This window comes from Phocoena phocoena, chromosome 8, assembly GCF_963924675.1.
Source record: "Phocoena phocoena chromosome 8, mPhoPho1.1, whole genome shotgun sequence".
In the NCBI taxonomy this organism is placed as follows: domain Eukaryota; kingdom Metazoa; phylum Chordata; class Mammalia; order Artiodactyla; family Phocoenidae; genus Phocoena; species Phocoena phocoena.
Window position 1 is genome coordinate 71,924,924 of NC_089226.1, and position 27,349 is coordinate 71,952,272.

At 55.6% G+C, this 27,349-nt stretch overlaps 1 protein-coding gene across 1 annotated transcript in view; it reads left to right on the forward strand.

The window, feature by feature from the left end:
- The first annotated feature begins 8,025 nt into the window (after window positions 1–8,025).
- KCNC1 (potassium voltage-gated channel subfamily C member 1) overlaps window positions 8,026–27,349 on the forward strand; it is a 43,386-nt gene continuing 24,062 nt past the window's right edge. The window contains exon 1 of the mRNA XM_065881630.1: window positions 8,026–8,627. Within this exon, the coding sequence (XP_065737702.1) occupies window positions 8,058–8,627 (570 nt within the window). The 5' untranslated portion in view covers window positions 8,026–8,057. The remainder of the gene's footprint in view (window positions 8,628–27,349) is intronic.

Below are 27,349 nucleotides of genomic sequence, written 5' to 3' on the forward strand. Positions count from 1 at the left end.
TATACCCCAATAAAGATGTTAAACAAAAAAACCCAACAACAAACAAACAAACAAACAAACAAAAGGTATGTCCCAGTTCTGAAATTCTTTAGTAACTCAAAGCATTTCAAAGAAAAAGATAACAAAATAGGTCTTTTACAGATAAGGGAGCTGGAACCATGACAGATTTTTCTTAGCATAAGCAAATTATTTATAGCCCTCTGGTTTACTGATCCTTCTTTAACTTTTCCCAATTAAAAAAAATTGAGATATAATTTACATATCATAAAACTCACACTTTTGAAGTGTCCAATTCGGTGGTTTGTATTATATTCACAGCTTTGTGCAACCATCACCACTATCAAATTCCAGAATGTTACTCCCAAAAGAAATCCGAACGCCTTAGCAGTCACTCCCCACTCTCCTTTCTTCCCCCAGCCCAAGGCAACAACTCAGCTATTTTTTGTCCCTATGGATTTGCCTGTTCTGGACATTTCATATGAATGGAATCACACGCTATGTGGCCTTCGGTGTATGGCCTCCTTCACTTAGCATGTTTTCAAGGTTCATCCATGTTGTAGCATGTATCAGTACTTCATTCCTTATTATAGCTGGATAATATTCTACTGCATGGATACATTATATTTTGTTTATCCATTCATCAGGTGATAGATATTTGGCTTGTCTCCATTTTTTTTAGCTATTATGAATAATGCTGCTATGAACATTCATGTACAACTTTTCATGTAAATATATGGTTTTAATCCTCTTGAGTATATACCTAAAAGGGAAATTGTTGGGTATATCATAACTCTATGTTTAAATTTTTGAGGAACTGCCAAAGTCTTCCCCAAAGCAGCTGCACCATTTTACATTCCCATCAGCAGTGTATGAGGGTTCCAATTTCTTTGCATCCTCAACAGCACTGTTATTGTTTGTCTTTTTAATCTAGCAATCCTAGTGGGTGTGAAGTGTATCTCATTGTGGTTGTAATTTGCATTTCCCTAAAGACTAATGATGTTAGCATTTTTTCATGTGCTTATTGGCCATTTGTACATCTTCTTTGGAGAAATTTCTATTCAAATCCTATGTCCACTTTAAAATGAGGTTATTTGTCTTTTTATTGTTGAGTTATGAGAGTTCTTTATATATTCCAGATACTTGACCCTTATCAGATATATGGTTTGCAAATATTTTCTCTCATCCTATGGGTTGTCTTTTTACTTTCTTGATATTGTCCTTTAAAGCACAGAAGTCTTTTGTGGTTGCTGGAGTCCAATTCATCTATATTTTTCTTTTGCTGCTTGTGTTTTTGGCATCATATCTAAGAAACCATGACCTAATCCAAGGAAGCATTTTATAGTTTTAGTGCCTACATTTGGGTATTTGAGCCAGTTTTAGTTGATTTTTCTATATGGTGTGAAAAAGGGATCTAACTTCATTCTTTTGCATGTGGATATCCAGTTGTCCCAGCACTATTTGTTGAAAAGACTGTTCTTTCCCTCATTGAATTGTCTTGGCACCCTTGGCAAAAACTAATTGACATTAAAAGTATGGGTTTATTTCTGGACTCTCAATTCTATTCCATTGACCTGTGTGTCTACCCTTATGCCAGTAGCACACAGTCTGTTTACTGTAGATTTGTAGTAAGTTTTGAATGGGGAAGTGTGAGTCCTCCAGCTTTGTTCTTCTTCAAGATTGTTTTGGCTACTCTGGGTCCTGTGCATTTCCTGAATGTACCTTTAAGTGGCCCTGTCCCGGTGGTATTTTCAGTAGCCACAAACCTTGCCTGATATAATATGGGAGCTGTAAAGTGGCATGGAAATTTAACGCAGGTTCACGTTGGTACACAGAAAAAACAGCTATAGGGGAAGATGATGAGTGTTTCATTTTCAGTCATATTCGATACAGCTTTAAAAAAATGAATGTTGTTTTGTTAACTGAACATCATTCTGTAATTGCAAAAAAAAGTTGCAACTGTTTTTGTCGGCATTATGAATGCTTCCAAATAAATATAACTTATTTAAAAGTATTATGTAGGTGTGTCAAGCAGTTAATAACAATATTAAGCTATTTTTTCTGGATTTTTAAACATTTTTAGTATTTGTCAGCTTTCTAAAATTTACATTTGGTCCTGATTTCAAAGCCTAAATAAATATTCACTTTTGTACCCAACTTTCTGTTCTTTTTTTTTTTTAATGTGACCCCCTCCCCCAAATGTCTAAACTTCAGGCCTCATAGAACCTGGACCAGCCCTGCACACTGCCAACCAGGCTCACCTACAGGCTGACTCAGGCACGAGGGCCCACCAGGAGCACACACAGGAGACCGCACAAGGCTCCTATAAAGGAGTCGCAGAGGGAGGAAGACGCTTGGGGCAGCCACACATCTCCAGCTGCTTCCGGGAGAACTCAGCCACCCCTACCTGGTCCTGCCAGGGACACTCGCAGTAGTGCCCACGCCCACCTGTCCTTCTTACACACATGCACGCCTGACCATCCTTCTGCATCCCTCACCACAACCATCATCGTTCCCTGCTCCCCACCCAGCTCCTACAGCCAGCAGTGAGAGGCGAGGTGATGAGGCCCATTTTCCCGAAAGTCAAGCCCAGGGAGGGCTGACGCTCTGCCCCTGGGGCCATACTGCCACTCTGAGGGACCAACGCTGCTGGGAATGGTAGGATCCCATGAGGGAGACATGGGGTAAAGGCTGGTCACAGAGGGTTTGGGGGCGGTGGGCAGTCCGAAGGAGGGGGGAAGAGGGAAGGAGAGAAAGTTAAATGAGAGACACTATCTCATTGAATCCTTACAAAATATTATTCCCTTTACGTAGATGAGGGAACAGAAGCTTACAGAGGGAAAGTGACGAGTTTACACAGCTAGTAAACAGCAAAATGAGATTTGTACCCAAATCTCTCAACCGGAGGACATTTTACTCCCCAAGGGACCTTTGACAGTGTCCATAGACCTTTTTGATTGTCACGAATGGGGAAGGGGTGCTACTGACATCTAGTGGGCAGAAGCCAGGGATGCTGCTAAACATCCTACAGTGCACAGGACAGCTCCACAACAAAGGATTATCTGGTCCAAAATGTGCAGAGATTGACAAACTCTGCACTTCCCCGGAGTATTCTTTACCTTGGCCCCTTTCTAGACTTCCCCTGGCCTAAGAGATCCGGGATCCACTTGCCCAGGGGTCACAGGAAGGAACAAAAGGAACAACTGTACACCCCATTCCCAGCTTAGGTACCAGGGTCAGTGCTCAAGCTACAGATCTGACAGCCACAGTCGCCAGTTTCCCACTATGGCACTTCTAATTTCACCCTCCCTTGTCCGTTGGCGAGAGGAGTTCTGATCTGTGGAAAAGATAGCCTGCTGGTTTGCTGTTTATCATCACTCCAAAGCCGGCTCTGTGCCCCGGTTAGGTTAGTTTCCAGATGTGGCCACAAGATGGCACCCCAACCCACCAGGAATGTGAAGGCTCTGGGCCTGGGAGAGAGCATATGGCATGGGCCAACCTGGACCAAGGCCTGGGGGTTGGACTTAAGCCAGTTCCAGAGCCTAGCAGGACCAGATCTAAGGCCTGCAAATGCCAGGTGTGAGAACATAGGCCAAACTTGGCTTCAGGATTCCCTTCACTTTTTTCTTGTCTATACCCAGCCCCGGCTCGTCCTCCAGCCCCTCTCATCAGCCCCCTCCTCCAGCCTGAACAAGAGAAATTACAGAGCTGAGGTGCTATGATATAGGGCTTATTATTTTTCATATCCATCAGTAAAGAAACTGACGTATAGAGAATTGAATAACTTGCCCAAGGTCATAGTTTGTCAACGGTGGAGCTAGGATTTGAATACCGGTACCTGGGTTCCAGAGGTTTTGCTCTTGACCACTGAATAACACCACCCCACTGGTAGTTCACTGCTCCCCGCCCCTCAACAGCCAGTGATCCCAAAGAGCCTCCGGCACGGGGCCACAGCTTTCCTCTGCAAGGGAGGGGGCAAATGGCTGTGAATAAGGGGGATTGCTCACAAGTGGAAAGGGGTGAGGTCCTCAGCTGGGCTGAGGGTCTGTGGTTAGTGGTTGCTGGTAAGAAGCTACGCTCAGTTCAGCGATTCTCCCTCCCTACCCCATTTCTTTGGGGCTTTTCCCCTTTTTTTTTCTATGTTGCCCTCTTGATTTTTCTAGGCTTTCTGCAAATGCCAGCCTTCTTACAGTGTGAAGGGGAAGTGAGAGAAGGGACTTTTGTGTCCCTGTTTAGGATAGAGAAGGGGGAGATCCTTTGAGGCCTGGGGTGTCATCAAGGATGAAGGTGAGAATCCGAAAGTGGGAGAGCGTGGAGTACCTCATGGGCAGCTACCCTCTCCCACCTGGAAGGCTCCTCTCTCTGAGCCTTCTCTGCTTGCCTCGTAGGGGATTTTAGGTGCGTTAGATACACTTTCACACTCCCCCTCCCTCCAACCCTGGCTTGCCTCTTTTACTAGCCCTTCAGGGCCAGGCCTGACCAGGGCTCCTAATAACCCAACTTTACCCCTTCTAGGAGCCCTTGGCCTCTCTCTGCCTCTCCCTCTGCTTCTCCCCACCATCTGGGGCATGCTTCAGTTCCCCATTATGGCTCACCATGGGGTAGTGGCCTGAGTGGGCCCTACGCTGACTCCCCGAGAAACCCTGGGTAAGTCTCCCTTTGACTCAGCCTGGGTTAAGGGCTCCGGACTCCTATGGCCTCTGACACTAGGATGCTAGGATCCTAGCCTCTCTCCTGGCCTTTCTCAAATCATCCAGCCCTTAATGAGGAGCTAGTGTACGCTGGGCCCTGTGGAGGAAGCAAGCAAGAAGGAGGCTTGGAGGAGCTGATGGTCATTTTTTACTGGGAAATGAAATAAGCTATAGTGAAGGTTAGGGAGCTGTACTCTGATCCATGTGGTCCTGCAGGAGAGGGAAGAGGTGGAACCCTGGGCCCCTATGGTTGGCAGAATCGCAGAGGGCTTCCTGGGGAGAAGAGGGACTAGACAACTGGCTGGAAGGAAGGGAAGGTTTGGCGAGGCCTCTGTCTTGTCTCTCCCCATCTTGATTTCTCCCGGGTGTGTGTGTGTGTGTGTGAGGGGACTCCATTTCTCTGTTCTATCACCTCCTTGGATTGGGGCAGAACTTTCTGAGAGAACTGTGTCCTGGGAATCTGAATTTGAGCCAAGCTGAGCTGCAGTGGGTCTGGCTTCCTCATGGGTAGGGGCAGGGCTCACAATGGTCAGGGTGAGAGGGACACTGAAACACACTCTCATCCCTGTATTACTCTGAAATAATGGTATTGAAGGGGAAGAAGCCCCCATTTATAAGAAGAACACAGATCAATCTCTGGAGTGAGGAGGTGCCATCCTGGCCCCAGACTTCAGCTCTCTCTTTGCCTCTGCCCATCTCTGCCCCTGTTTCTGCCATAACTCTGCCTCTCTGTCTTTCCCCTTGTCCTTCTCCCACCCCTCATCTCTTGCTCTGCCCCTTGCCCCTCTCCAAACCTCTCCATTCCTCCAAACCTTTGCCCCAGCACACACAGATTTCACTGGGCCAAGCAAGTGAGGAGAGAGATGTCTGCCGCACAGCTTCATCCCCAGGCCCACAACCAGGTCTGTGGGTCAGTGTCGAGGGACAGCTGTCTGCGCAATTAGCAAGTGCCGACGGGTAAATAAGAGCCTCATGTCTTCTTAACTAAATAGCCCTTTGCCCAGGCAGCCTCGTGTTCGATTGGGCTGGGCTGGATCAATAAGTCTCTTTCCAAGTGCGGCCACCCCTGGAGCTGGGTCTGACCTCCCCAGCCTTGCCCAGACCCACCTGCCCACTTCCCTGACTGCCCGGAGCCCCTGGAGGGCAGGGTCTCTTGTGCCCCTGGGACAGAGCCTGGAACAAGTAAGGAGTGAAGGAGTGATTGCTCGATTGAGTAAACTGAGGCACCGCCAGCAAACGTGGTCCAGGAAGCCCCGGAGGCCCAAACTGCAACTCCCACCCCAGGATCAACTGCGAAGCCAGGAATCACAGCAGGGGTCTGCTCCTATCCAGCCCCCAGACACAGCATCAGCTTCCCATCCAGGGCAGCTGAAGCCCTACGGAGAAAGGGGGGCTGTCAACGCTCACGACCACTAGAGGCAGCTGCTTCTTCTGACCTCTAAGGACAGAATGCCCTTTTCACAAGGGATCCTCACCTAAGGATCCTGGGCTAGTGTGGGAGGATCAGTGAGCTGGGATCAGGATGGCAGAGCGTGTGACACTCATGGGAGACTAGAGTCAGCCTGGAGTTAAGAAGGGCCCGGGGTCAGAAAAGGGTCGAAAGGGGTTGATAGGGGTCCAAGATTATTGGGTTTTTAGTAGAGGGCTTAGAGGACAACACAACCTAGTACAGGTGTGTGCTGTGTATAGGGGAGCGCGGGGTGTGTTATTTTGGAATCCATGCAAGAGGGTACCTATGGAAGCGTCATGGGGGCTCCAGGTTCCCTGCAAGGGTCGGTATTGAACAGCTGCTTGGAGCGGTCAATACTGGTGCGGGTCGAGGTTTCTCTGAGAGCGGTCAGGGGCGTCTTGTTTCACTAGGGAATCAGACAGTCCCTAGTTTGGAAAGACAGGGGCGGGTACCGAGGCCCTTCTCACCTCAGTCTGACCCTGGGGCGCGGGTTGAGACGTCTCCCGGAGCCCCCGCCCACTGAGTGGTGCTCCCCGGGGGCGGAGCGTCGGCGGGTCCCCCGGAGGCGCAGGATCGGTGCCGGGCTGGCGCCCCCAGCGCCGGGGTTGAGGGAGGCCGGGCTCCGCGCGGGGCTGGGAGGGGGGCGCGGAATCAGGGCTTTTTAGGACCCAGCGCGGCACCTCCCTCCGGGGGCGAGTGCGGCTGCGCGCGCCGTGTGCCAGTGTCCGGAGAGCGGCGGGCTGGACGCGGACCGCGCGAGCGAGCAAGCGAGCCAGCTAGCCGAGCAGCAGCCCCGGCAGCAGCGGCGTCGCGGCGGCGGCGGCCGCTCCGCGCCTCGCCTCCCCGGCCTCACCAGCCTTGCCTCGCCGCGCCCGGACCCGCCACCCCCGCCTCCCCGGTCCGACCGCCGCGGCCCCCTCGCCTCGGCCGGCACAGCCAACAGCTTGCCACAAGCAGGGCGCAGAGGCACCGGAGTCAGTGCCCGCCGGCCCCGCAGACGGAGCCCAGCCCGGAGAACCCTTTCCCGGCTCCGCGGAGCTCCGCAACAGTCCCGGAGCTGTCCCTTCAGCACCGCCGCCGGAGTCGAGTCGGAGCGCAGCCCAGCGGAGAGCCCCAGGTCCAGCCGGAGCGCAGCGAGCGCAGCGCTCCGCAGCAGCAGCACGGAGCAGCAACCCTGGTGCCCCTGCCCAGGGGGCCCGCCATCTCCTCCGAGAGGCGGGGAGAAGGAGCGAGGAGGGCGGGCGGGCGGGCGCGCCCGCCGCCGGCGGGGAGCAGGCAGCCAGGCAAGGAGAGGGAGGGGGCCGGAGTCCGCCCTGCGCAGCCGGTCCACGCAGGGAGGAAGGCAGCGGGCATCCATCTCCCCCAGGCCGAGAGCGCGCTGCGGCGACCACCTCACAGCAGAGCGCGAATTTCCAGATTCCTTCTCCTCCCCTCCCCTCCCCCTTCCAGGGGCTGGTCTTTGACCGGCCCTGGAAGCAGCTGACCTTCCCCCCAAAAGCTTTGTGTCGATTTCTCCATTTTCCCGCTGAGATGGGGACTGGAGCCCGGCCCCCCCACCCTCTTTTCCCTCCTCCTGGGGCTCGCCGCTGAGCGTCGCCGCCCCCTTCCTCCCTTCCTCCCTTCCTCCTCCCTCTCTCCCTCCCTTCTTTCCTCCTCCGCAGCCGGACCAGCTCCCTCCCACATCTGGCGCCTAGAGACCCTGGGGATCCCGCGCACACGCCCTTGGACCAGCACCCGACAGACAGCGCCCTGAGGGGCTTGAGTCGCTCTGGGGGTAGCCAGAGCCGAGGTCCTCTGTCCCCCCGACGGCTGGGGGGAGGGGGGAGGAGGTCGCGCGCCCCCCTCCCCGGCGCCAACTCCCCCTGGCGGCCGCTCCCATGGGTGTCGCTGGGCCGCGCCATGCCTAAGGAGGCGCCGCGATGGGCCAAGGGGACGAAAGCGAGCGCATCGTGATCAACGTGGGCGGCACGCGCCACCAGACGTACCGCTCGACGCTGCGCACGCTGCCCGGCACGCGGCTCGCCTGGCTGGCAGAGCCCGACGCCCACAGCCACTTCGATTATGACCCGCGCGCCGACGAGTTCTTTTTCGACCGCCACCCGGGCGTCTTCGCGCACATCCTGAACTACTACCGCACTGGCAAACTGCACTGCCCTGCCGACGTGTGCGGGCCACTCTACGAGGAGGAGCTGGCCTTCTGGGGCATCGACGAGACCGACGTGGAGCCCTGCTGCTGGATGACGTACCGCCAGCACCGCGACGCCGAGGAGGCGCTGGACAGCTTCGGCGGCGCGCCCCTGGACAACAGCGCCGACGACGCGGACGCCGACGGCCCCGGCGACTCAGGCGACGGCGAGGACGAGTTGGAGATGACCAAGCGCCTGGCACTCAGCGACTCCCCGGACGGCCGGCCCGGCGGCTTCTGGCGCCGCTGGCAGCCGCGCATCTGGGCGCTCTTCGAGGACCCCTACTCATCCCGCTACGCGCGGGTAAGTGACAACTTACCCATCTGAAGAGCGGGGCGGGGAAGTCAAGGTCCTCTGCTTCCCGAGGGCAGGGGTGGATGCGAAAACTGGTGCCTAGGGAGTCAGAAACGAAAGGGGGGTGTTTGTGCGCGCGTGTAAGCGACAGAGTGACTCTCCTGAAGGGTGACTAGCTTTGTACATATGTAAAGTCTGTCTGTATTACAAATTTACTGTGTATGGGTGAGTACGAATGGGTGTGTTTGTGTGTATGAGTAGATTGTGTGTGTATATTTATGTAAGTGTGGTAGTGTATATTTGGGTGGGTATGGTATGTAGTGGGAATGAGTGAGCATGTGTGTGTGTTTGAGTGTGCAGGAGTGCCTGTGTGTGCATATTTGCATCTCTGCAGGTGTACAGGGTGAAAGTGTGAACTGTCCTTTAGATTTTGTTGTGGGGAGGGAAGCTGGAGCCCTTCCTCTCTCCCAGCTAAGGGCCACCTGGAACCAGCCAGGGCCCACAGAAGAGGGCTTGAGACCTGGTCTGCTGCCTGAGAGAGACCACCCCTCCCCAGGGAGCAGCTTCAGGCCATGGGGAGATGGCCAAGGGGGAACGTTTATGGCTAATTAATTGGTAGATAGTTGGGGAGGGGGATGTGATCCCTCTGAGACCTGCTCCTGGGAACAGAGCCTGTCCTTCTGCCTTGTCAAAAGGAGAGGTGCTTGAGGGGGCCACTGGGCTTCTGCCTATGCTTCCTCTTGGACCTGCCGGGGCAGAGAAGGGGTCTACGGGGGGATCTGCGAGGACAAGGTTTGTGAGAGGTGGGTGTGTCTTCATCAGCCACTCCCCTTTAGTGACAGCAACTTGTTGCCAGGGAGAAAGGGCACCCTGCTGCCGACCTTGGCCCCTCAGATGGCCTCTCTGACCACTTTGCTCAACTATAAAATGGGAGAGGGGGTCTGGTAAATTCTAAGGGTCCTTGCTGCTTTAATTGAGCCCCAAAGGGAGACACCAGTAGCAGCCATCTACGCTGGAAGACACGGCTTGCTTTTGCTGGGCTCTGTTCTCAGAGGCCTGAACCAAGCCTGTGGCATGAGGGGAGGGGTCAGTGTTGGGAATTTAAAGCAGAGCCTCTCCCCCATGTGTGAGCTACCCGCTAACCCCCTACCAGTCCAAACACTGCCTCTGCTGCCCCGCTCTCCTCCACTGCTCCACATCCCATGCCTCCTGCCCTCTGGAGCCCAGGGATGGAGGTTCGGGCAGGGGAGGGGGCAGGAGTGTCTGCCCAGCTGACTCCAGTGGGGAAAGGGGACTGGAGGGTGGGCACTGAAGTGTCCATGGCAGAGAAAGGCTGTGTGTAGGCACAGGCCTGGTGGATGTGTTACTGAGATAAAACACTCAATGTTTTAGCATCTGAGGGAGGGGGCAGCAGGTCTTATATATTAAATCTTAGCTCAGATGTGCGTGTGTGTGTGTTTGGGGGAGCACAGTAATAGGGAGGGCGTTAAACCCCTTGTTTTGAGGACCCTGCCCAAGGTCACCTGGGGAGTTAGAGGCCAAGCAGGATTGGAACCCAAATCTCCTGGGACCCCATCCTCCACCGAGCTGGCCCCCAGCTCCCTGCCATCTCCAGAGTGGACTGAGACGCTCGGAGGTCTCCCCTCCCCTCCCCTCTCCTGACAGAGGCCACCAGAGCCAGGGGATTATGTAACTGGAGGCTATGGCTGAGCTGTGGGGAGGGGCAGGAGGAAGGGGACTGGGAGGTTGAACTGGCACATGTGGGGCGGGGGGGCATGCGGGGCAGAGGCCTGGGTTAGAGCAGCTGCCCATTCAGCCTGCATTTGACCTCGGACAGCATCTCACCACGACCACCACCCCTTTGGCCCCAGAAGCAGAGTAGGCCCAACTTCCATAGGGTCCTCTCAGCTTCCGGGCTCCCCAGCAAGAGGCTGGGTCCCCCCAGCCCTCTCCTTGGGCTCAGCTTTAGGGCTCTGGCCTGTGCCCCTGAGCTTCAGGATAGGCAGGGGTCACGTGGGGCACGTTCCAGCCCTCTGCCCTGTCCATCTCCTCCCACTGGCCGTTCCTCTGCTTTGAGGTGGCCGTCACCCCATGCAGATAAATGGGTTGGATAAATGGGGCCTTGTTGGTGTACGAAACCTTACGGAAACGTCCTGACTCTCTCCAGTGTCCACTGAAGAGCAGATTCTGAGGGAGAAGCTGGGCAGTAGGTTGGGGGGCGGAGGTGGCTTGGAAAGTATCGTCCCACAGCCTATCTGTGCCACCTTCCTTCCCCCGTAGGCACACAGGGCTGTTCTAGCTCCCTTGGGTGACAGATGAGGACACTGGGGCCTACCCAAGGGCACGCAGGAACTGAGGGCAGAGCCTGGATTAGAACCCGGGCTTCCCGCTGCATGCCCGGCTGGCCTAGCTGCATTGCGCTGCCTCTCTGCAGTGCGTCTGCGCAGAGCCCAGACGGCTGCCCGCCCGCCCTGCCCCCTCCGTCTCTGCTCCGCCACTGCTGTCACCTTTGTTTACCCCTCCCCGCGCGGGCCCCAAGCCGCCTCAGATTTGTGGGTGGGGATTTTAATGTTTATCCTGGATTCGAGACCAGAATCCTGTGTGTGACACTGTAGATGTGCGTGAAAGAAAAGCTGTATGTGTGAGAATCTGTGTAAGAGAGATTCTGTGTGGGTGTGAGAGGTTCTTCATGCGTGTGAGAAAGACCATATGAGTGAGAGTCTGGGAGTGTGTGTGTGTGTGTCTGTGTGTGTGTGTTGAGACTATGTGAGAGAGATTCTGTGAGTCTCTGTATCAGAGAGATTCTGTGTGAATGTGAGGGAGACAGATTCTGTGTGTTTTGAGAGATGGACTTCGTGTGTGAGAATGAGACTACGTGGGAGAGAGTGCGTATATGAGAGAGAGAGACTGTATGTGTAAGAGAGATGCCGTGTGTGTGTTTGAGTGAGAGGGGGAGAGAGAGATTCTTGGGGTGTGCAAGAGCCTTGAGGTGAGCGTATTTCTGTGTGTGGCAGGCATGACACTGTGAGGCCTTGCACGTGAGGCTGTGTGCACGAGCCCATCTGTGTGTGAGGCTGTGTGGGGTGAGGGCCCGATGTGTGACAGAGACCGTGTGTGGTGAGGGGTGTGTGAGACGGAAGCTGTGTGTGAGAACCTGGTGTCAGCGTGGCTGTGTGTGCTCGTATGTGAGAAGGCCCTGCATCGCCTGGGTGTGTGTGCCTTGAGGAAGATGAAACTCCAGACCAGCCTCCTGCCTGCTGCCTCCATCTCCTGGGACTCCTGAGCTGCCTTAGTGAGCGGTTTTGCCCCCCGTTCCCCATCCTCAGTGGAAATACTGCTCTTGCTCAGGCCAGTTGTTGGTGCACAGGCCAGGCAGTGAGGCCACCCCTCTGCAGGCCTTAGCGGTGGCCCTGGGAGGTAGGGGCTACTTGGCTGGGGTGGAAGGTCCCATCTGAGCGCTTCGGGAGTGACTGTACTAGCTGCAGCCGCGGGTTCCCTGGCCCCTCTCTCCTCGGGTTTCCTGGGCCCCCAGCCCAAGGGGGTAAGGGGTGAGGAGGTGAGCCGGGACAGGATAGCCCAGCTTGTCTTCTGGGGTGAGGGGTGCTGTCCCAGACACAGAAGCAAAGGATGGTGATGACACTTCGCGGTAAGGGCTTGAAGGGGCGTCCTGGGACTATGTGAGGGAGAACTACCCCCAGGGGAGGTAACACTGGGACAAGCTTTGAGGGGCAAGTAGGAATTAGCCAGGCGATGGCAGGGGACGGCAGTGCTAGCACGCAAAGCTGTGGAGATGTGGGAGCAGCCCTGGCTTGAAACCTGCCCTCCTGTCTTCCCCGGGGACCAGCACGGGTCTGAGGCTCTTGGCTTTTATCTGTGGTTTTCATGTTGTCATCAGGAACATTGTTGTGTCAGGTCACACACCACCAATGGCAGTCCCTGCGCTGCAGGCCAGAGAGTATCTTGTGTGTGTGTGTGTGTGTTGATATCTGTCCCCCAAAGTCCCTTGACTTTCTAATGACAAAGAAGAGGCAATGGCCGCACGCTTGGGAAGCCCCTCCTCCACTACCCCATTGCTCAGCTCTCCTCTGATGCCAGGTCTCCGTCTCTCTGCCTCGTCCTCACCTTTTTGGGACCTGATGTAGTCCTCTCCCTCCTCAAATCCCTGGGAAGGAATCTCACCCGGAAGCTGGGATGCAGAGCCCAGCCAGAGACTTCTGGTTGTCCCTTGGGTCCCATCTGACACTGGGCTCTTGGCTTGGCTTGGCGTACAGAGGGAATGGGGACAGAGGTGCTATCAGGGACTTCCTAAGCATCTTGTCCCCCACCTCAGAGCCCACTCCCCCAGGTCAGGGCCCCACTTTGAGTCATGGTAACATGTGAAGGAGACCTATGAGCAGTGGAGAAGGGCTGGGTGTGTCCCCCTCCTGCCACCCCAAGTGCTCCCCACCACAGTGTGTCCCCCATTCAGTGTTTTTCTCCTTCCCACGATGCTTTTACAGGTGTCCTCGTGTCTTTGAATGGTACTCCAGCCCCCCACCAGCTCCCCTCCCAGTAATGAAAATCACAAACCAAGTGTCTTCTAGTCAGAATCTTTCAGCCTCTTCGCCTCTAAAATGGGCATAATGATAGAACGTGTTCCAGAGGGTTGATGGCAAGAGTAACTGAGTTATCTGCATCTTGGCGGAGCGCCCCAAGCCACAGGGCCTGGCATGCAGTAAGAGGTCAATAAACGTTGGCTGCTGTTATTACTCCTTTTGGTTGGATTATCCTTTTACTTCATGACTCTCTCTAGACTCCATCCTTTGCCCTCTGTCTCCATGTCCACTGTCCTGGTTCCAGCCACCACTGTGTCCCTCAGGCCCACCTCTCCTGCAGCTTCCTGACTGCTCTCCCAGCTCCAGCCCCTGGCCCTTCCATTTCATCCTCTACTTGGCAACCACAGAGGGCTCTTCAACTCACAGATCTGTCAGCTCACCTCCTTGCCTGCTTAAAACCCTTTGGTGCTTCCCTGGCCCATAATGTAGCCCTCAGGCCCTGCCTGCCTCTCTAGGCTCCTCTGGCCTGGCTCTCTCCATCACTCACTGAGCTCCAGTCATCCTGGCCTCATTTCAGTTTCTTGCACATGCCGGGTCTCCCAGCCTCAGGGCCTTTGCATATGCTGTGCCCTCTGGAGCACTCTTTCCTCCTGGTTTGCCCCTCTTTATCCTTGACATCCCGCCTCAAACATCAGTTCCCTGGCAGTGCCTTCCTGGACCCCACAGGCTGGGTCCAGAACCAGAGTCCTTCCCTTCAGAGAAGTGATCTAGTTTGTAATAAAATGTTCATCAGCAGCCTTGCTTGATTCCAGTTTGTCTCCCACTCCAGAGTCTAAGCTTCTTACATACTCAGTGTAATAGGAGGTATTATTATGACACATGAGGAAGTTGAGGCCCATCCACCTCAACAGGATGAGGAGTGCTTTATCCAAGGTCACATGTGAACACATTGCTTGGGGACTGGTTCAGAAACCCACGTCTCTAACTCCTGGCTCCGTGGCTGGGAACCCCATCCACCTAATGACACCTCAGAGAGTGTCTGGAGTCTGGCTCTCTGGGGGCAGGAGTCTGTGCTCCCTAACTCTGGGCGTTCTGACATCTGCCAGAGCTTTGGAGGAGATTGGCTTGAGCCTCCCAGAGAGGGAGGCGTGTTTCCTCAGAGGTGGGGGAGGGGGGCTGGTGGGGGCTCTTTCCAGGGCCCGCTGCCTGGACCAGGGATCTCGGGGCCTCCCAAGGCAGCTGAATATAGTTATATGGCTATTCTGAGCAGTCTCATGACCAGTGTATTTGCTCTGGACCAAAAGGTCAAGCCGCTGTCTCCCATCAGCCCTCGGGCCAGCCTGGCCACACCCCTGGCCTGAGCGTCCCATCCCTGGGTGCAGGCTCCAGGGAAAGGGGAGCCTGAGAGGCTCCATGGACAGTTAGATGCCTGGTCCTAGTTCAGGGGAACCACTTGTGTGGGAGGGACCACCTTTCACATGCACAGGACTGTTGGGTACTCCCAGGCCACCTCTAGCCACTGCCCTCATCCGGTGGAGGAGGAAGAGGCTCAGAGCGGGGAAGACACTTGCCTAAGACCACGTAGCCCATCAGCGAGGCTTGAACTCACACCCCAAGCCTCTTGGCCCAGGGCCTGGCCGTTTGCATTTCTTTGGGCTCTCAGTTTTAACAGAATATCAAATCCTACCTGGGCACACTGTTCTCCTTACTTACACCTCTGATTTCCTCCCTTGAGTGAGGGAGAATCTGCAGTTACCTGCCCTCCCACCTCCCTTCCCCACTCCCCTCCCAGGGCTCAGTACAGCTGGTCAAGACCTCCCTCAGCCATTCAACCCAGACTTGGTCCAAATCCTGTTATCATCCCCCAAGCAGGATTTTCCGGAAGCCCCTTCCTTTCTTGAGTCACAGTACTAATGGCCGCTGTTTACTAAAGCACTTACTATGTGTCAGACAGCCGTAAGGGTTTGATGTACATGTTCTCACTTAATTCTCATACAAACTCCCATGGAACTGTATCATTATTATCACACCAATGCCACAGATGAGGCTGCTGGGGCTCAGAGAGGTTAAGTAACGTTTCCAAGGTCACTTAGCTCACGAGTGGTGGAGCGGCATTCAACTGTGGGTCTGCCTGACCCCGGAGCCCTGTCCATAACCACTAGTCAGTTCTGCCTCCTGTCACTGTTGCAGGGATGCTGGGGTGTGTGGCTTACTGTGGCTCAGACTCGGCTTTCCTTCTGGGTCCCGTCCTCCCTCACCAAACACTCTTTCCCAAAAACCTGTCTGGGAATCCTGCTCAGAGAGTTCTAGCCCCTGAACCATGGCAGGTGAGGGTCCAGCCTGGTGGGGTAAGAGGGTGCTCTGGGAGCCCCCAAGAAGAGGGTTTTCGGAAGGGGCCTCTACTGCCCCCACCAGCCGTGCAGGCAAACAGCAGGGGGCTTGGGAGGATCAGAAGTTAACATGCAAGAGGTGACACACGGTGAGCATGCTGGCTCCTCAGCTCGGCATTCAAGGCCTTCTGCTCTGGAAGCTGGCCGTGCGTCCCGCTGCTCCCTTCTGCCAGGTTCCCCGCTGGCCTCCTCATCTTCAGCCCTCATTCCAGCCTCTAGCTTTTTGCTCATCCATTCCCTCTCTCAGTGTCCTTTCTTGTTTTGCTGAACATGGAAGCCCATCCCCCGAGGTCCCTAAGGCTTAGCCTGGCTGCTCCTGCCCTCACTGACCTCCTCTGGGAGTGAGGGGTCTGGGTTGGACAGGAAGTCCCCAGGCTTGCATGATTCCAGCTGGAGGTCAGTGGGTCAGCTCTGGGGGCCTGTGGCTGGGGACAGGCAGGCCCTCAGGCTTAGCACCCACCCAGGGACATGGAGAGATGAGGCCACAGACAAGACCCCAGTCGTAGGTATCAGGCAACTACACCAGAGCAAGATCTGTACCCAGGCCATTAAGCCAACCAGGCTTCCGTAGGCAAGTTCCATCGCCCCTTCAGGCTGCAGTTTCTCTCCCTGTGAAAGACAGAGGACCTTCTAAATGACCACCAAGTCCCTTCTCCAGTGTGACACTCCAGGAGTTTAAGAATTCCAGGCTTCAGCTTCCCGGAGGCGCTGTGGGAGCCAGGTTAGGCCTTCCCTATTTCTCCTTCCACATCCTCTCCAGGGCACATGCGAACTCTCCCGGTACCAAGCGGGCAGGAGCCCAGGGATGGGGGTCTCAGAAGCTTCCTCCGACATTCGTTCAGGCTCCCTCAGCCTGCTCTCATTCCTTCATTTAAGACATAGTAATCCCATCCTGCCAGGGGTCGCCACGGACGCGGGGCCCCTGTGAGCCATCAGGCATGTAGACTCATCCAGCCCTCTCGTGGCACAGCCCCGGGGGTACCACCTCTTTACAGTATGCTGGCTCAGGCCCAGGGGGTGGCACATGCCACCCTCTTCTCCAGGCCCTTCTTTTGGCTGGCTGCCCTCCAGGAGCTGCAGAAAGGTGCACTCAGAGACGAGAGGCTATGCCAGGCGGTAGGGGCTGGAGCAGAGTGCGGGGTCCAGCTCCACTGGTGTAGGGGCGCTGGCTGCAGAGAGGGGGGCAGTGAGCTGCTGCCATGCCGGATGGGCCGGGGCCGGGGTAGGGCTGTTTGTAATCGTTGCTATGGGGGCTGCAGGGGTGTTTGCTGGAGGACTCCCACCCATGGGTGACTCTCAGTTTACCTCGGATGCTTCAAAAGGTCAGGCTCCTGGGCTCTGTCCATGGAGAATTTGACTCTTAGATCTGGGAGGAGGTGGTCAGGATGCTTACTCCACTCCCCGGAGAAGCTGATACTCAGAGAGGGAGGACCTGCTGCAGGGTCTGGGACGTGGGGGCTCTTGCTACTCAGTGAGGTCCTCTGACCAACAGCATCCACGTCACCTGGGCACTTGTTAGAAATGAAGAGTTTCGGGCCCCAGCCCCCACCCCCAGATCTCCTGATTCAGAATCTGCATTTTAACCAGATCCCCAGATGAATCATACGCGCATCAGATTCCGAGAAGTGCTGAGGCAGGAAACGGCTCCCAGTGGAGGGGAAGTATCAGGACACAGAGAGGCCTGGAGGGGCGCGTGCGGGTGGACGGAGCTTCACGGGTCAAGACATTGATCTTTCCTCACGCCCAAGACATTGACATCAGGGCGATGTGCCTGGGGGGTGATGCCCCAGCTCAGTAAATGACAGCCGCATCCATCTGGGTGCTCAGACCAAAAACCTCGACACCATCCTTGACTCCGCTCTTTTTCTCACACATCAGCAAATCCTGTCGTCTCTCGGACCCACATCACCTCCACTGCTACCTTCCCGGCTGAAGCCGCCATCTTCTCTCCCCTGGATCACTGTGAACCGTCCCCCCTGCTTCTGCCCTTGCCCACGCCTTCTGCACAGGGTAGCCAGGGCCCTCCTGGTAAAACACTCGTCAGATCTGGTCACCGCTGGGCTCTGCTCGTTCTGACTTCTGGTCTCACGGGGGAGAAGCCCCGGTCCCTGCGAGGGTTATAAGGCTCCACACGAGCTGCCCGCACCCCACCTCCCCCTCTGCTCTCCTGCCGCTCTCCTACTCAGCTCATTCTGGCCTCCTTGGTTTTCCGCCGGCACCGTGCTTCTGCTTCTGCCTCAGGACCTGTCCTCTTGCCCTGCTTTCCACCTGGAGCCTTTCCCCTCACTATTTACTCCCTCGCCTCCTTCAGGTCTGGACTCTGATGTCATCCTCTCGGATTGCACTCTTGCATTCCCTTCCCCCATTTTGTGCTTTCCCGTTTCCTCCTTGGCATTTAACACCATCGAACCATATTCTACTCATTTACCTTGTTTATTGTCTCTTTCCCTCACTAGAATATAAGCTCCAAGAGGGCAGGGACTTTTGTCTCTTTTACCTGCTGTTCTGTGCCTGAGTGGATGCTAAATACGTAATCGCTGAGAGAATGGATAAGGAGGCCAGAGTTCAAGACCTAGGTCAGACATCGGCATGACGCCTTTGAGCCTGTTACTGGCTGTCCTACCCTTCTTTGCCTCACCTGGGAACACAATTCCTCCATCCCCCCGAGCCTGGAGCAGTGATGGAGAGGCAGAGGCTGAGGCAGTGATAGGAGAGCTGTAGTGCTCTCATCAGGACGTGGGGGGCAAACCGCAGTCAGGGCAGTGTCCCACTTGCCGCTGTCACCACCCAGGGCCAGATGAGGCTCTTCACATCCTGGCCCTTCCATCTCTCCAAACTCCTGCTTCACTCTGCATCGACCCAACCACTACCCACAACCAGAGCTCAGAGGCTGAGAAACTATTTCCGAAAACCGGGACGCACAGCTCTTAGGATGGTGACGTTGCAGGGACACCGAGTTCCCAGGTACACTTCGTCCAGCCTAATGCCCACGTCTGACTTCCCTTGGGACTCTGTTTCTCCTGAAGGCCAGCTAGGTTCTTTTCCTCCCTCTCCCTCTCCCTCCCCAACTCCTTCTCCGTCCACCCCCTTCCCTCCCCTTTCCCCTGTCATTATTCCTTTTCCTCTGTCAGCTGTGTTTGTGGGAAGTTCTAGGCATTAGTTAGTGGTTTTCAATACAGACTCTTCCCCTCGAAGGCCTAGGATGCTTTTTGTCCCAAATCCCCCTGCTTAAAGCCTCAGTCACGTGCTCAGTAGAAAGTGCATGAGCTTTAGGGCCGGTCCCCACTTCCTGGCTACCTGATGTTGGCAACATGCCCTGGAGCCCCATTATCTCCTAAGAGTATGGCCTCTCGAGCCAGGAGGCCTGCACTGGAATCCCGGCCCCACTTCCACTTCCCAGCTGTGTGACCTTGGACAAGTTCCCTAACCTGTCTGTGCCTCAAGAGAGGGATATTAATAGCACCTGACTCACAGGGAAGTTGGGAGGATTGAATGTGTTAAGCACTTAGCCCAGAACCCGAAACATAAGTGCTTAATTATCGTGGGTTCCATTATTGTCTTTTTAACAGCGCTTGGCTTTAGAAGAGCCAAGCCCTCACCTGCTTCCTTTTTTCAGCAACTGACTCTCCCTTCAAATACCTCTCTAGGGATCACCTCACCTACTTGGCCCTGGGGGCCACTTCTTCCAGAATCTGTCTCCCAGGGACCAGATTTCAGTGGTCATCCTGGAAGGCAGGCCTGGATTCTCTCTTGGTCCTGCCATGAGTCTGCTGTGTGTCATGGGCAGGTCATAGCCCTCTTCAGAGGGCTCAGTCACCCCATCTGTTGTCTTGGGCCACTCTGCCTCCCTCCCCAGGTGTCAGGGGAATGAGAGAGATGGATGATGGAACTTCCACCTGCGGGGGGAGGAGGAAGGAGGGCCATTGACATCAGGCTCTGATCGGGAGCCAAGCCCGGGGACCTGAGATGCTGACAAGTGTGCCTGTGTGGTGGGGCTGGTGGGCAAGAGCCATGCATCACAGCTCAGGGCGTTGAGATGTCTCCTCTTTACAGGGGATGCTCAGGCACAGGGAGCAGTGGCAGCGGGGGCCAGGCAGACCCCAGGAGCCTGGGGGCTAAGGCCTGGGGCTCCTGTTGGCGCCACTGGACAGTACCCGTTCTGAAGCTGGGCTGCCCCGCCAGGCCAACGCCAGGCTGGGTGGGGATAAGCTAATAGTAGCTGGGGCAGCCCCACACAGCTGAGCTCAGGGGGCCTCAGGAGCTAGCCTCACTGGACCCAGGCTCTGATGCTGCTTTGGACCGGGCCACAGCAGCCAGAGGAAGCTCACTCAAGCCTGTGCAGGGCCTCGGATGCCCCTTCCGCCCTGGCTCAACCCAGACCCTTCCCCTGCCAGCCTGGCAACCCTATTCCTGCTCTACTTTGGCTCCTGCCTGTGAGCCCCTGGCCCACTGCCTGTGATGCGCCCGCCCACCACTTCCTTCCTTCCCCATCCACAGTGCAGGAAGGGACTGCTCTCCCTATACCCCTACTATACACATAAAGACAGTCTATGTAGTTCCCCTGTCAGGGGCTGCTGTTAGCACTCATTCATTCATTCCATAAATATTTATTGAGCACCTACTTACTAGGTTGCTGGCACTGCTCTAGAAGCTGGGAGTAGAGCAAAGAATGAAACAGTCAAAAATCCCTGTCCTCAAGAAACTTACATTCTCACGCAGGGAGAATAAAAAGAAACAAATGGATACATGGACTATACCCTGTGTCAGATGGTGAGGACAGCTTTGGAGATATAAAGTGGAGGGAAGACACAGGAAGTGCCGGAGGTGGCAACTTAACTCATGTGGCAGGGAAAGCCTCCCTGAGCAGGTGACACTTCAGCAAAGACTTGCAGGCGGAGAGGGAAGGAGACGTGTGACATCCGGGGAACAGGGCGAACAGGACATGCAAAAGTCCTGAGCGGGTGTGTGCCTGGGGCTCAAGCACAGAGGGAGGCCAGTGTCCTGGGCTGGGCTCAGAGAGCCAGGCGACAGCGGGAGGTCAGAAAGAGCAGAGCTCCCCACAGCCCCCTTGGGCCTCCGACAGCGGGTACCGCAGCTCTCAGCCGCGCTTACGCCTGCACTGCCGTCCCCTCCCCTCTCATGGCCACAGGGGTTGCACAGTCTGGACCTCCAGGGAGCCGGGCCTCAGGGAAGGTCTCCTGCCTCACCACAATCCAGGGCCTCCGTCCTCCTCTCCCTAAAGGCCAGCTGTGCCCAGGGGGAGACGCTGGGGCCACACAGGGCTGCCACCAGGCTGGGGTGAGCTGCTCTCTGAGGGGGTGTGGGGCTGGAGGGAGACTGGTGAGGGAGCCAGCGGTGAGGGGCCCTTCCAGGCAAAGGTCCTGTCGGCAGTTTCCGGTGGCAGAGCCCTCGCTCCGGGTGCGCCGATAGACATGGTTAGTGTGGTGGTGACAGGCCAGACCGGAGCCAGACTGCGGGGCTCCGACAGCCAGGGTCCAAACCTGACTCCGCCGGCCGTGAGCCCTGTGACCTCGTAGGCCTCGGCCACCTCGGCTGTAAAGCGTGCTCTGCAGACGCTGGCCTCACCCGCCCGGGGGCTTCTGAGAACAGGGGCCTGATGGCTCCGAAGACGGTTGCTGTAACGGTGGGTGGAGGCTTCGGTGGTTCCCCGGGGCCCTTCTCTGCCCATGCAGGTGGTAGACCGGGGAAGTGGGACTCCCTTGGGCCTTGTCACCAGGGCGGGACTGAATGTATGTCAGACCAAGCCTCCCGCCAGGGCCACCATCTTAGCACTTAATGTTTTATGTTCAACCTCAGGGGCTCTCTGAGCAGCTGAGAGGAACACAGTCACCCGCTGGGTCACCTGGAGGCAGCCAGCGCCCTGGGCCGAGGGCAGGGCTCTTGGAAGCGCATGGGGCTGTCATCTGCTAAGGGCCAGCCCCGGGGCAGTGTGTTTCTCTTCGTGTTGCCATGGATGCTCCTAACTTGGCCCCTGACCAGCCCACACCCCTGGAGCATGGCCCTTGTCCTTCTGGGTCTTAGCACCCTCATCTACAACGCGTACATAAGGGCATCACCTGCTTCTCAGGGATGCCGGGAGAATCCACTCAGACCAGAGGCAGAAGGGTAGTTTGTGAGAGAGAAAATATGGTTCAGAACAAGGCTGTATGTGGGAGGAGACCAGATCCCAAGGGCAGGGGGAACGTGAGGAGGGGACAGGGTAGAGGCGAGAGCACAGGCCTTGGCCATGGCCAGGCCAGGGTTTTGGTGTCCCCTGCCTTAGGGTGGGCTCGGGCAGGTGGCATCTGGCTGAGCCATTTCCTCCTGTGAAATGGGGAAGAGTCCCAGAGGGGCAGAGCCCCCAGCACAAAGCCTAGCACATGGGAGGCACTTAGCAGGTGTTGGAGCTGGCTGCCTGGGGCACATCAAACCTGGTCCTGGGTTCAGATTCCCCAGGGGAGCTGGTATAAGGAGGCCCTGGCTGAGCCACAGAGACAGGGAGGCAGGCAGTGGAAGCCTCGTCTGGTAGCCCCATAACATCGGGGCCACGAGCCGCTGTCACCAATGATATATTTAATGACACAAAGATCAGAAATGCCAGCTGCTGGCTTCCCTTCTAGGCGGCAGGAATCGTGTCTCCCGAGGCCTGGGGGTCACCAAGAAGATATTTTTTCCCTGACTGGCAGTCTGGGGATCTGAGTAAACGCCTCGGAGTAAGAAATCACTGTGGTTTGTACTGACTTGACGTGTCTTTCCGCTTTCATGGCTCTTCGCAGACCCTGTTGTGCTAGCCTAGGAAATCCCATCCATCCTGTCTTTGCAGACTGCCCACCCTTGGCCTCCAGGCACACCAGCCACTCCCCCAGGATATGCCCTAGCTCCCCTGCCTCCTGCCTTGGCTTGGTGTTCACTCCACCAAGAATGGCCTTTCTTCCACCTCTGCAGAGCTAAGATGGATCCATCCTTCAAGGCCAGCTTGGAACAGGCTTCCCCTCTGGAGCCTTTCCTGATTCCCCTCCTGAACAGTCTGCTCTCCCAGAGAACTTTTCCTGCCCTTGACCCCGCTACCCTATTGGGGTGACATGTCTCCCCAACCCAGCTGCAGCTTCCTAGAGGACAAGGACCACCTTAAGAAATGATAGTGCCTGTTACATAATATGGAATCAATAAATCTTTGCTAAAACAATGTACCTCACAACAGCCCTGTGAGGTAGAAGGATTAGATATTATCCCTGTTTTATTGAGGAAGGGAAACATGGCCAGGTCTTCTTGGGGAAAGTAAGAAGGTAAGCTAGAGCAGTGCTCGTGTTCCTTCCTGTGCTCTTATGTTTAGGTTCCATGGTCAAGAATGAGGTAGTTGGATGGACAAATGGGTGATGGACAAGTGGATGAAAGAATGGATAAAATGATGGGTGCGTGGGTGGATACGGATGAATGGATGGGAGGAAGGATGTATGAAGGGATACCCAGCTGGGTGGGTAGCTTGGCGAATGAGTGAACAAATGGATGGATGTGAGGGTAGATAAATTTCTAGTCTCTTGGCTTCAAGGCAGGAGGGGAAGTCCTACCTCTCACTAAATGAAAACATCCTAGCGGATGGGGTTTGGAAGCTGAGGACTTCAGGGTGGAAGGCAGGATGGAGCCACCCAGCCCACGTGTGGGTTTGCTGGATGTGAGGATGGTTTGTGGAGTGAGGGAGCTGAGAGCTGGGGGCAGGGACTGACCTGAGGGACTGGCTCAATCTCAAAGGTGAGAGGCTCTGATGGAGCAGACCCAGGACAGGCTGGAAAGAAGTTACAGGCAGAGCCATGTGACAGGGAGGACCTCAGGGCCCGGAGTTTTCCAGACTACCTGCGGCCACTGGAGGGCAGGCAGTGAGTGGGGGATTGGCCTCTGAACCCCAGGCCGCACTGAGCATAGCTGTGATTTCAGTCTGTTCTGGGGTGGGGAGGCCACCGTTCCTCCTCAGGTCCCCAGCCTTGGCGAGCAAGCCCCCCGATGGCTCTGGCAGGACGTGCTCAGCCCCTTGGCTGAGGAGGGGCCCCTCCTGAGGCCCTGGATGGCCCTTGCTCAGGTATACTGAGGTCCACGATCACCCAGCTGCTTTTTTGCATCAATTCCCGAACTCTAGACGTGAGCTCCAAGACTTTCGTTCTAATTGCCTAGCAAGGGCCAGTCAAGGGCCCACAGACACAGGGGGCCAAGAGTTGAGCTTGGCAGGGCCTAGTGGCTTAGCTGGGAGCTAGCCGGGAACAGACTCTTCCAGCCGGAGCTAAGGCTCTCCCTTTGCACAAGGCACAGTGCTGAGCACTCCAGGCCCCCTCCCCAAGCCCGGCTCTAGTGTTCCCCAGCACCGGGCTGCACCCCACCCCCATCCACCATGCACGCGCGCGCGCACACACACACACACACTGGCCCCCGGCCATCTCCCTGGGAAACCAGGTCCTGACGAGAGTGCCTGGTGCGCTGCTAAGGGCTCATTACAGTCACAGCTGCAGCTCCAGTACACACAAGACCAAGACAACAATGGAGGGAGAGTCTATCCATAAAACAGCTCTGCATGCAAACACACAAACATCCGCACACGCATGCTCCCCACACGGATGCACACTGATGGCCTCGGACACTCATGAACCCCAAATTGCACCAACACAAAGTTTCATTCATTCACTCAGGCATTCATTCAATCAGCGTTTGTTGAGGGGCCAGGAGAGTGGTTAAGAGCGTGCGTTCTGGAGTCACACAAAGCTGGGTTTCGATTTCTAACTCCATCACCTCCCAGATGCGTGAGCACGGGCAACTTCCTAAACCTCTGCGAGCCGCAGTTTCCTCCTTTGTGGCATTTGGATGGTAACCGCAGTAAGGACCCCAGCGATGGTGCAGGAGTCAATGAGACAGGGTGTGTGAGTGCTAAGGATGAGTCCAGTTCAGGGTGTAGCACACAGTAGGTGTCTTTCCCCTCACTACTGAATTCCTACTATGTGCCTAGCTCTGTGCTGGGAACTTTATTTAAAGCTGTGATTTCCAGAGGTGGCTGTGAAAAGTGGAGCCTGGTGTATAATAGGCCTGCAGCGAATGTTTGATGATTGAATGCATGAACGAATGAGTGAAAGCTGCGTCCAAGGCTGGCCGGATGGCGTTGGAGCTTCCTTCCCTCAGGAGGAATCCACCCTCACTGGTCTCTCATCCAGGCTATGTCTCTGGTAGGATCGAGATGTTCTTGAGGGTAACACAGGGACCCTGGAAGAGGAGCTGGAGGGTGTCTGAGCCACCTCTCGCTTTGCAGATGGGGAAATGGTAGCACAGTGGGAGCAGGCAGCAGGCATCATCCAGGCCAAACATTCGGCAGTCAGTGGCCAGGGCCCAGAGCTGCCACCCTGAGCCAGCCTAGCACAGCGGCCCAGCACAGTGAACGGTACTTGGTCCAGCCACAGCCCCTGAGTCCCTGAGCCTGCTCAGGCCACAGGCCCCGTCCTGGCTTGGGCAGACACAGGAGTCACGCAGCCCCAGTCAGAACCCTGGCTGGGCTGTCGGGCAGGCTGGGGCCTCTGGGCTGGCACTAGACAGGGCTCCGTCCGCCCGCGAGAAGGGGCTGGAATTCCATCCAGCCTGGGTAGGAAACGGGCTTCAGGACTTGAAGGCTCTGTCACTGTTCCCTGCCTTTGAATAGGCCGGCAGCTAACCTGCCTGGGCCCTCTCCCCCCATCGCACCGCCTCAAAAAGAAAGTGACATTTCCTGGTGCTTTTTTAAGCCTGGGCTGGCTGGGCCAGGCCCGGGAGTGGGGTGGGGAGGGGGCGGGCAGCGCTGGGAGTCACACAGCCCGAGTCTCTCCTCACCTTGAGTGATCGCAAGGCGCTGGGAATAGACATGGCCTCATCTCCTCGCCATGTGCCCCAGATTCCAGATTCTGCACTCCAGGGCCCGCGTGCGGGTTTTGAATTCCATATTCCCACGCCAATTCTCTCCCCAAGGCAGGACTCGGGCTGTTGAATTCCACAACGAGAGCCTTTAGCTGGCAGCCTGCTGGGAGGGGAGGCCATGTCTGGCCCTCTCTGAAAAGGAACTTCGTGCCCTTGTGCCCACTCTCCTCATCCACGTTCACGGCCGGTGGGGATGTCTTTGTGTCCACTGACAAGAGATGAATGTGATTGTGCCTGCTGCCTGTGTAGACACGAGTCTGCTGTCAATGGGTGTACCCACTGCCAGTGTAGACCTGGATCTGCGCTCAGTCACTGCCCATTGCCAGTGTAACACACAACCTCTGTGAGGAAGGAGCCGATGAGAGCACAGCTGAATGATTAGCGACTGCATCTGTGGCCAGGTTAGTCATAGATGCATGGATAGAGATTATCCTTTTCCCAGGGTGGCCACACATCTGCTGTAAGTGTGGCCAGTGCTGGTGTAAACATGGGTCTGAAATCAACAATTGTGCGCATCGCAGGGTAGAGGCAGATGTGGTATCGGTGAGTCAGTGTGCACTGCTTGTGTGCACTGCCCGTGCAGGCGAGGGAAAGTAGACATCGGAGGAGGGGTCGCTTCCTAAGGAGGCTGCGGGAGTAAACTTTGTGGTACCCATCATGTAGGTGGATGGGTTGAGACAAGCAGACACACAGGATGGGCAGCTGTGTTCTTGCTTAGCTGTGCTCCTGGTTCCCGGGGAAGGGGCCCCTCTTCCCCGACTAGTTGGAGGGGGGGCAGTATGGCTGAGCGAGAAGGCGGGGCCGGTCCTGGTCCTCAGATCCAGCCACCTCATGGACCTTACACGCTAAGGGCAGAGAGAGACAAACAACAGAGATGAAAATAAGAAAATTGGAGGGTGTGACGTGCCAGCGTCGTCTAACTGGATACTTAGAATGGGTGAATGTTACTGTATAGGTTGTATATAAAAGGTATATGTATATTGTATATAAGTTATACCTCCATAAAGCTGTGGAAAAGTTAGTATTCAGAGATGGTACGTGCCTAATGGGGGAAAGCAGAGGAAGGAAGATCCAGTTAGTGCGGGGCGCTGGCTGAGATTTTAGAAGGGTCAGAGCGGGCCTCGTGAGACGGCGAGGGAATGAGCCATGAGGATGCGGGGAAGGGGGCGCCGGGCAGAGGGAACAGGCGGTGTGAGGGCCCTAAGGCGGGCATGTGTCCGATGTGTTTAAGGATCGTGTCTGAGGAGGTGGTGTGGCTGGAACATGTGAAGGGGGACAGTGATAGGAGAGGAGCTCGGAGGGGAATGGAGGACCTGATCACGTGGGGACCTGCAGGGCGTTGCGTGGACCTTGGCTTTTCCTCCGAGAGAAATGGGGACCCAGTGCAGGGTTTTGAGGAGAGAAATGGCACGATCAGATTTACATTTTGAAAGGATCACCTGGCTGCTGTGTTGAAAACAGTCCTAGAGCACCAGGAATATTGGAAGCCGAGAGACCAGTTAAGATGCTCTTAGCAAAAAAAAAAAAAAAAAAAAAAAAAAAGAGATGCTCTTAGCGTAATCTAGGGGGAGCTGATGATGCCTGGGACGGGGTGGTAATAGTGGTGCTGGGAAGTGGTCAGATTCTGGATTTATTTCAATCTGAGCCAAGAGGATTTCCTTAGAATTAACTGTGAGGTGTGACAGAAAGAGCAGTGTCAAGGATGACTCCAGAGTTTTTGGCAAGAATGTCTGGGAGGATAGGGTTGCCATCTCATGTGATGGAGAAAGCTGCCAGCGGTGGAGGTGGTACAGGCGCTCAGTTGACGTGCTGAGTTGGAGAGGCGGCTAGTAGACCTCCACCACAGAGACGCAAGGGAGCTGGATGATGGAGTCCTGAGTTCAGG